The sequence below is a fragment of the Rosa rugosa genome, chromosome 1 (assembly GCF_958449725.1).
Source record: "Rosa rugosa chromosome 1, drRosRugo1.1, whole genome shotgun sequence".
Classification (NCBI taxonomy): Eukaryota; Viridiplantae; Streptophyta; class Magnoliopsida; order Rosales; family Rosaceae; genus Rosa; species Rosa rugosa.
In genome coordinates, this window is record NC_084820.1 from 5464172 (window position 1) to 5474730 (window position 10559).

At 40.3% G+C, this 10559-nt stretch overlaps 1 protein-coding gene across 1 annotated transcript; it reads left to right on the top strand.

Moving 5' to 3' along the window:
- The first annotated feature begins 3549 nt into the window (after positions 1 to 3549).
- On the top strand, positions 3550 to 4209 carry LOC133731270 (uncharacterized). Its single transcript, XM_062158703.1, has one exon. The coding sequence runs from the start codon at positions 3550 to 3552 to the stop codon at positions 4207 to 4209; it is 660 nt and encodes a 219-aa protein (XP_062014687.1).
- The last annotated feature ends 6350 nt before the right edge of the window (positions 4210 to 10559 follow it).

Here is a 10559-nt window from a genome sequence, read left to right on the forward strand (position 1 = left end):
GGACTGATATATATATATATATATATATATATATATATATATATATATATATATATTTTTTAATCAAGCCCTGAGGGCGAAATAATATATTTATCACAAGCCAGGATAGGCCGTTACATACCATTCCGCTGCCATTTAAAGACATTAGCAGACAAGAAGATAGTGGTATATAGAAATAGACCTACTCATTATACAATCAAATACGTAGAGGTAGCGAGGATCCTCCATTGGAACTACATCGGAGGCTCTAGATATTTAGGTTCCTAATACAAGAAAAATTATTCTAATTAGACCAAACTAAAAACATAGAGTTGGGCCAAGGGCCTAAATCATAGCCCAAACAATGGACTAGGGCAGAACCCCAGCCCAACAATTCGCGGCTCAATAGGGTAGTCCACGCTCCAGGCCCATCATTTAGATTCGGGCCAATCAACATGCGCCTCCCATCACCCTGTCGTACGTCACCTTCCGGCCGAGATCCGTCCGACCCACATCGCCACGATCTGCACCCCGTCGTATGTACATAAATTCTTTTATTATGTAATCGAATCTTGAACAAATGAAAAAATTTAATTGTCTTGTGTAACTTTTTAATATTGGATTCACTTACATCTTAGTGCATTATATGCATCCGCAAAGAAAATCATGTATTGAAATCATTAATAAGGAATCGGAAAAAAAAGAAATAAATAAAAAAACGAGAGAGGATTCGAGAAAGTATAAGAGAGGTATAATATATGAATCATCGAGTGAAATTGTTGATTTCAATGAACTTTGTATTCATCGGTATGATATGTTTTGATTCAAAACCTTTATAACACAATTAATCATGCAATCAACACAGGGAGTGCAGCAAATTATGCTTAGATTCGAGTGGCTTCAAGTTCATACGTTCACTCAAGAATAAGTTAAGACGCGTTATCGATATTTTTGCTAGAAATTGAAGGACAAACATAACATCAAGTCTTTTCGTGATTGATTAACACTTCGTGTATTCTTGCATCGGTCCGAATTCAAGTCATCGATCATTGATGAATAATTGAATAGTTATATTCATATATAACCTATATCAATTGTCTCTTTCATCCACGATTGAACTTAAACTCCTTTCCCAGAAGAATGTATATACTATACGTTATATAACAGTGACATCTAGCGGTTGAAATTAATCCTCTTTCTTCCTATATGTATCAGATTATCACCAGTGTACGTGACTAGTTTTGTCAGTTTCATATCCATGTCTCTAATTTGAGAGCAGTCTCCCTCCGGGCCCTCCACCACCAACAAATGTCTCTACTTGGGGACCATGATTAATTGACCTTCAAAGATAGATCAGATTAATTGACTAACTAAATTTATCAAATTTGAACTGTTCATGTCTAATCAAATCTATCAAACATGAACCGTTCATGTCCATAAATTATAAATCAAGATTATGAGAGGGAGGATTCAGAATAGCGACATGCATTTGCACAACATGAATCGATGACTGGATAACATCAAATACACTTTTTGGTAGGATTGGGCATATAGGACCGGAAATCCGGTTACCGACCCGACTCGCCCGCATTTTCCGGTGCGGTAACCGCATTTTCCGGTGCGGTAACCGCACCGCATCTAAAACGGCGCCGTTTTGAGCACTCACCGAACCGCACCGCTTCACTTCGGGTCGGAATCGGGTCTAGGTGTCGAACCGACAGGATTAAAACCGACCGACCCGAATTTATTTAATTATATTTTTTATTTAATTTTAATACTTGTCAATTTCTGATTGGCCCTAAAGCAAGCTTACCTAGGCTTGGCTGCACTCGATCTGGTAGAAACCCTAAGAGATTAACCTCTCTTCTTTGCCGCATTCGATCCATTTTGCATTTTCTCTCCTAGTCTCTCCTCTCACTCTCTCCTTCGACTAAACGGCGCCGACGCCGAGGCATCTTCTCTGAGGCTCTCAGTCTCTCACTACTCAGGTGAGCATTTCCTCTCACTTAGCATCTTCTCTTCTCCACTGGCATATCAGTATATAGTTGTTGTTCTTCATTTTTTCACAAGGGTAATTGAATCAAGACGTTTATAACTGCTTGGTTTGCTAGCGGGTTTTGCTGATTTTGGTTTTGATTGGTGTTTTGTTGAAGTAAATTGGTGTTTTGCAAAATCGGTACCGAGTGTTTGACTATTTTCTGGAAATTGAAACTATGGGACTTTGAATCTGTTTTATGTGGACTGTTTTGAATCTGTTTGTAAAGCTTTAGGCTTTAAGCTTTTGAATATGATCACTAAAATATCGTAATCTGTTTTGGGACTTTTGTGGCTAGATGGAGGGGCTGCTGTTAGTGACTCGGAGGAATGAAAGCTGAAAGGGTGAAGTAGATGGCGGGGCTGCTGTTGTTTGGACCTGCTACAGCAGTGCAACTTGCTTGCTCCAAATTTCACCACATCTTCTTGTGTTTACAATTCGGTGCAGACTGACACCGCACCGGCCCGCACCGATAAAACGGTGAAACAGGAAATCCGGTTGCGGTTTGGATTTTGGGCTTACCACATTATCCGGTGTGGTTGCGGTTTCAGGCCCAAACCGGCCCGAACCGCACCGAGCCCATGCCTACTTTTTGGTGATTAAAAAAAATTGACTATAAATATCAAAGGCTGAAAAATTGCATAAATGATTATGAATTTCTACCACTATAAGTGCTGGGTCACTTACATCATCGGTGTATAGAAGAATTTCTATGATTATGAATGCCTTAACGATTTACAATTTGGTTGAATAATTGCATAAATAATCTACACATGAATATCTAAACATCTAACGGTTGATTTGCGGAAATGTGATCGAAAAGTGAGTTTTACAAGAAAGTCCTCATTGTAGTGATCTTCATTAGAAGCTCTCCCCAATATTCTATATCTATTTGGCATTGCATAACTCAAGAGGAAGAACTTTCATGAACTTAATATACTTCAGAGACCATAGGCAGAACTGGTCTGTGGTTGAAATCCTAAATTTCCTGAGTTTTATTTAAATTTACTAACCTTCATTATAAATTTAATTTTGCAACGCACGTGTGGAAGGATTGGCACGTGCAAACTGTCTTTTTTATGGTTTACATGTGTTCGATATAATTTTATTACAATTTATACACTCACAATTGGGTTTGTTAATTTTGATAAAAAGTTTTGCTTGATATAATCCTACTGCGTGCAATTTTTTTTTTCTCTTGGTGAAATAAACGTATAAACAAACTAACCGAATTTGTTTTTGTGTCATCTCTATTTCTTTTGGTGATTTTTTTTCTTTGAAATTTTTTCAGAATTAACAAAATAACGACCCTGGCAACAAAATTTATTTGGTGTATCAGTTGTATGATGGTTTGTTGGGCAAGAAAATTGGTCATAGACAATTTGAGAATTTCAAAAAATACACTAAAAGTAATGCAACAAAGAAGGCAACATGGAACCGTTATATTGAAAAAAGACCTAGCCGCATCTCTTTGCTAGGGTTTCTCGTGGGAGTTTCTTCTACGACAAAATTTTCAAAACTCAACGTAGGAGATCATGGCAAACTCCTCTTCCTGTATCACGGCCGGATCTAATGGATCTACTCGGGTTTCCTTTGGCCTGGCTCGATCAGCGGCACTGCAGGATGACCATTGGTACATGGTGGGTCGTCTTCTCGGAACAAAAGCTCGCTTTCCTGGTTTTAATGGCACAATCTCTTCCATTTGGAGAATCAAATCGGGGCTGATGATCCAAGATGCAGGTGATCGTTTCCTTTTCCAGTTTGAGCGCGAAGCTGACATAAATCGTGCTCTCCATGGTGGACCATGGTTCTATAGGAATACGATGCTTATGCTCGGTGGTTATGATGGGGTTGGACCGGTGGAGGCAGTTCCACTGTGGAGTCTGGAGACGTGGGTGGCGATGAAGGGTTTGCCGGTAGGTCTGCGCAATAAGGCTGCCCTAACCCTAATCGGCTCAACCATTGGTCAGGTTATTCGTCTTGATCAAACGGCTCTCCGTCGTAGGGAAGAGGAGCAAAGGATCCGGATGATGTTGGATACTCGTCGCCCGATTCGTTCATGGATGATGTTTGAATTTTCGTCCACTGTGGAACTCGAGATCACCCTGATTTACGAGAAAGTGAAGGGTTTATGTAGGGACTGTGGCTTATTTGAACATGATGTTATGGGCTGTGATGGATTCCTAGCAAAATAGAAGGAGGAGTTGCTGCAAAAGCCGCCGGCTGCTGCGATGGCAGGGCTATCGCTGGAGGCTCCGGGGACGGATTCAGGCTCTGATGCTGTTTCGGGTGCGAACTTAATGCAAAAGGGTGTGCTTGGTGCTGGTTTGGAAGGGGTGATGGCTCCGGAGTTGGGTGGGAGGTAGGTGACCAAAGTACATGGGATGCAGGGGGTCGTGGAGGTCCATGCATCTTTGCATGAGGAGGAGTTCAACCCACCTATGAATTCAGATGTCCCTATATGCGTTGGGAAGGTCATGGCAGGGTTGACTGAGGTTAATTGTTTTAAGAATTGGGCATCAATGATATCATCCACTCTACCTAAGATGATATCATTACAGCACGCGTCGGCTTCTACAAAGAATGAAAAGAAAATGGAGATGGAGATGGGGTGGCCGAACTCGAGTTTGGTTTATGTGGGCTCAAAACGAAAGGCTACCTTTGAGCTCACCAAGGTTGGGAAAAGGTATCTGGCTCTTCCTTCCACTGAGTTGCAGGTGGATGAGAATACTACTTTGATGTTGCAGCACAAAAATGGCAAAATCATTGTTTCTCCTAAGAAAAAGAAACTTGGGCGTCCCCGCGGAAGCAAGAATAAAACCAAATCTGCTCGAGCTATTGGGATGGAGGAGCATGTGAAGAAACCTCGTAAATGGAAGAGCCAGAGGGATATAGTTGGCGAGTTTGAAGTTGCAGAGAAAGCTAGTGGCACGGTGATCTCTGAATTGGATGGGGTGGAACAGGAAGGTGTTATGGAAGGGGAGTCTCCCCTTCTAACTCCAACTGTTAGAGCAAGTTCACCCGTAGTCAAGAAATGTCAAGGTCGAAAAGTCAAGAATTCGACCAGTCAAGTTACTGTTCACTGCCACTGGACATGGGTTAGAGCAAGTCCACCGGTGCTCTTTTGCCCGGGCAAAGTGAGAGAATGATGATGTGTTGACCAGTCATGGAGAGAATCAAGCTTCCACCGGTCCAAATATAGCTGGGCAAGTTTTGCCTTTCCCTGCCCCAAGTCAAAAAAATGGGCAAGCTCTTGACATTTTTCTTGCCCAAGCAAGGCAAGCTGCCAGCATGGAAGGAAGGCAACGTGGGTGACGTCATGGGATTTTGGCTGGTTTGGGATTTTGAACCCAACGGTCAAAGAAAATGGGACGTTGGATTAAAAAGTGTTCTGCAGATCTGACGGCTAGGGAATTAATATTGATGAACAGTAAATAAACAGTAACAGTGAAATGAACAGTAAAATGTCTAGTGGATGAAAAATGTTTAAAATTCCGATGAACAGTACAGTTAAAGCAATAAAGTGAACAGTAAAAAGGTGAACAGTGTTGACCGGGCAAGAAAAAAACGGGTGCAAACCTATGTCCAGTGGCAGTAAATAGTAACTTGACTGGTCGAATTCTTGACTTCTCGACTTTGCCTTTTCTTGACTACGGGTGCACTTGCTCTTAGCACCCGTTTTTTTTCTTGACCGGTCAAGACTGTTCATTATTTTATTTTTTCACTGTTCATTGATTTTTTTACAGTTTTATTTCACTGTTCATTGTGTAACTATGAAATATAATTTTTTTTGGGTGAGATGTAAAATAAATGGTAGGTATTTATAGAGAAATGTTTAGAATTTTTAACAATATTTTCTCTCACCGTTTTGTTAACGTTACAACACTATATATACATATAATTGCACCACCGTTGGATCTGAACATTAATTGAAAACAACGGCCCAGATTAAGGCCATGACGTCTCTCTCTTTAATTGGCCGCTGACGTCACCCATGTGGCCTGATGGGCTGAGCTGGCTTGCTTCTTTGCCTGGGCAAGCAATATGTCAAGGCCATGACCTTTTTCTTGGCCTGGGTCAAAAAAGGCCATCTTTTGTCCAGTCAAAAAGGGACCGGTGGAAGGAGAAAAATCATGCCCATAGTCAACACCTCAGCAATCTGAGCTGGTGACCGGTCAAGACATGCACCGCTGCACTTGCTCTTATGTAATTTTATTTACAGGTCGCAAGGATCAACTCCTCTGAGGATTCATTTTACTATTTTGCTTCAGAGATTTCTGATCTTTGTTTGGAATAATGGTGCATATTTTTCCTTAAAAAGTGGGTGTACTAGGGATTTCCTGGGTCTTATTCTAGTTTTAGGATGGGTTTTAGGGTTCCCTAAGGAACTATTTTTTCTGTCAACCCCATAGGGGTGTTTCGTTTTTGTACTGCTTGCTGAATTAATATAATGGACTGACCTCTTTCTGTCAAAAAAAAAAAAAGGCTACATGGCTATTAAAAAAAAAAAACAGATAATTTGTTGGGTATGAACAGATAATTTGTTGGCCAATTCTTCAAATTGGCTAGGTACAAAATCTGAAGTTCAAAAATTTGACCAAATATGAACAGTGAATCATACTTGGCTTTATGAATAGAGATATGACCTAGCTCTTTTAGAAAGCATCGATCATATTTACACTCATAGTTGAAATCTGGTGCCGAACATTAAAGCTTGGGTTAGAAACAAGGATGAACCTCATGCTGTACCTAGCTGAGCTAGCTACTTCATTCATGAGAGTCCACAACAATAACGTGTTTGGGTATTGAATGATACGCCTGAGCAGATCGACATGATAGAAGAAACCAATTCACATCAATGAGTTTTACAAGTTACCCCAACTCTGACATTATTCTCTTTTTCTTTTTCTTTTTCTTTTTCCAAACTCATTGATTTCTATTTAATTAAGAAGGTTTGTTTTTTTATCAAAATTTAATTAAGAAGGTTTAATTACAAGATTTTGCATATTAAAAAAAGTTATTAAAAGTGCTATTAATTTATTTGATAACAAAAAAACGTACTACTTGTTCGAGCAAATTAGGGTTTTGGCGTACTATGATCTAGCACTGGGTCTAGAGGTTATCTTATTATAAGAACAACGAGCGGGAGTAGTTCTCGTCGATCCTCCACTTAGAATGAAAATCCTAACAAAATCCTATGCTCACTTATCTGTTGCCGCTGCTTGGAACTAGCACAAATGAGAATTTAATTAAGACTTAAACGTTGAATGAGCAAGAATTTTTTTCCCACAAAACATCCTAAACGAAAAAAAAAAAAAATAGATAATAAAGAAAGGGCCTATGAGTCTATGAGTCGTAATGGGATTTTGTTTTACTGTGAGCCTATGAGTCGTCTCAGCAAAGGATCAAAAGCACTCGAAGTTAATTATCCCAACTGTTGGTTCCTCCTTTATTAGTTTATTAAATATATTGCAGAGGGCGGCTATATATATGCATGATATATAAAATGCTGTGTTTGATCACTTGATGTGAACCCAGCACTAGCACTAAGCAGCAGGAGGTTGTTGTCTGGTCACATCAGTTTCTGCTATCGTCTGGGGGAGCTAATAAAGTCCTTGGTTAATTAAGTAATTAACACAGGATTTAGCAGAACAGGGTGCCAAGTTTATATTCTAGTTTCCAAAAAGATGATTTCAACCTTCACATCCCATCCCACTTTTATCTTATTGCATATGTACTGTTCAACAAATTATATTGCTTATTCTTCAGAAAGGATTCCTTAATTTTCCTAATTTGGCACTGCGTGTGATACTAACTTTTCCAATTTCTTTTTTATAAAATTAATAAAAGGACAATCAAGTCTCATTTTTTATAGTTTATTGACAGACAGAAAATAACTTAAAAAATTTTCGTCCACAGTCCTCGCTCACCTTATTAGAATTTACAATTTGCTTAACTTGGTCCACGTAGGGTAGTAGTGTTAGGGTCGAATTTGGATTTAGGGTTTAGGATTTGATTGATGAAAAGCATGCATACTAGGGTTTAGGGTTTAGGTAAAAATTGACTATGGCCTTTTGTTTACTTGTCTTTGTTTTTTGTAGTAACCCTACCTTTCTTAATTAATGGACCATTTCCACTGTTTATTTTCCTAAGAACTAAACCAGTATCAAAGAATATGGACCATATCATTCATGTCGACTAGGAATTGAATCAGCTAGCTAGGTTTAGTTTCCAGCTTTCTTTCATTTTCACTTGAATAGGTCAAGATCTTCTATATCCGATCAACGTTGACAGCAGCTCCATTAGTGGAAAAGCCTACTGATATATATAACATCACCCGAAGGTGTTAATTAGAACCACTAACACAAATCCAAAAGTATTGGGCAACTCCAGATAGAGATTAGAGCAAACCCTCCCTTTTAATCTTGACCCGTACACAATCATCATTATTCGCATGCATGCTTTCTTTTCAGTCACTTCAAAACTCCACCTTATGATCTTTGATAGACTTGGGATGATTTTAAAGCCTACCCCTGAATAATGACCACACACCATCACCACCAGGCAAAGTATCAAGGAGCGGATGAAGACACGTGGCTTTCTCAAATCTAATGGTCAACAATTCTTCTTTTCATTTACAGCCACTTTGGTTCTTTCATGTCTCTCTCTCTTATGTTCTTCTTTTCCTTCTGTTCTTCACTCTCACAAACAAAATTGCATAGAAGAAATTTTCTGTTTGTAACATCCATTTGCAAAGGTTTAGCATGGAGAATTACTAAAAGTTGGTCTCTCTTGTTTGCACAGACTTCTTCACTCTCTACCGATCTCTCGTTTCTGTTCCTTTTCCCCTTGCTTTTATTCTTTCCTTCTCTGATCACAATTCACAACCCGAAATTGCAGAGAATAAATTTCATGACTTGGCTCTGGTTTGATCGCCCAACAACATGGCAAGTTAGGTTGATATGTCCTTTTTTTTCACTTGCGATCATTCGATTATTGAATTAAGGCCAAATTGATTGATGGGTATGGCTGATTCCGTCAATCTTAGAGAATTAATGAAACACCCAGCGACAAATTATGAATCTCGATCCCAAAGCATGACTTGGTAATTTGGTTTGTGTATTTGCAGTAAAATTTAGTAGCACATAAATTTGAAGCTATGTGTTGGAAGAGCGAGAGAGAGAACCTGCAGAAGAAGAAGATAAAGAATAAGAAGGTTTCGTCTTATTTTAGCCGTAGAATTAAGTCAATTAACTAATTAAGCTACAACAGATAGAATTAGTACAGTAAAAGATATGAGCCGCTAGATGTGTTTTTGAACAAGTGGCGGTTTGTGATGAAAAGTTTAGGAAGCTTAAGTAATAAAAAGTATTAGAGCAGTTTTGGAAGGAGGCCTCCGAGTTTTGCGGAGCGACCTCGACGGGCGAAACTTAGGTTTCGTAGAATGGCGGCGGCGCTCTTTCCCTCAGGCAAGGTGACGACCGTGGGAGTGACGAGGTACGGCGGCGGCGCGGGGCTGGTTCTCCGCAACGATCGTGGGGTGCGGCGGGAGTTTTTTCGATCGGAGGCTGCTCTGATCGTTTTCTGGAATCGATCCATCATTCGGCGACGGCGGATTGTTGCTTCGATCTGGGCGGCGTCCGGGTGTTGAGGATCAGAATCTGAGCGAGGCGACGCCTGTCTGCGGCGGGCTTCCGGGTTCTTTGAGGGATCAGGTTGCTTCGGAAAAGGGAGGCGGCGTCTGCTTGCTAAGGCAGGTCGGGGTCGGGCTTCTCTTTCGAACGGCGATGGTGGAGGAGCAAGGCCAGTCGCCGGAGTGATGGGTGGACGACTGTTTCTCGATGGTCGGTGCTAGGCCAATCTGTGTGGTGGAGTGGAGTGGGTGGGTTTGGGCGCTGGGTGTTGGGCCTTGGGCCTCAGCCTGCCTGGGTTGCAGTAGTGCAATCTAGCTGGGCTAGCCCACCTGCTTTTCCTCCTCCTTTTGGCTTGGGCTTGGGATGGGTTGTTGAGGAGTGGCTTTGTCTTATACCATCTTAGCTTGAAGCGGGTTCTGTTGGGGTTGCTGCGATGTACACTATGGAGGTCTTAGGCGTCAAAAGTTTCCAAGACAGAGCTTTGATCTAAGGTTGTGTAGGCGTAGGTTTTTTGTTGTTTTCTTTTTTGAATAAGTGAGCTTTGCTCACCTTTTTTTCCTTGCAGTTCCTTTAGGTTTTGTAGTTTTTTTGTTAGGAGTTCTTTGGCTGCTCTGACAGTCTGTATTGTGCTTGAACATGTATTATGAGTGGTTTCTTGAAATTCTCAAGCTTGACGCAGTGACGTCGTTATTTAATAGAACCTGATTCCGTTCTCCTAAAAAAAAAAATATACCCCCCTTAAGTGAGAAAAATACTCATGAGAGAATCCGCTCCCAAGTATTAAACTATCTCTTTATATAAAATGAATTATTGATATATACTCCAATTTTATTATCTATATTAATCAATACTATTATTAAGAGAAGAGATTTTGTTAGTCAAAATAGAAAAAATGTCCAAAATGACCCTAA

What these genes read in the sequence shown, in the direction of transcription:
- LOC133731270 (XM_062158703.1), top strand. Translation starts at nt 3,550, where the DNA reads ATGGCAAACTCCTCTTCCTGTATCACGGCCGGATCTAATGGATCTACT.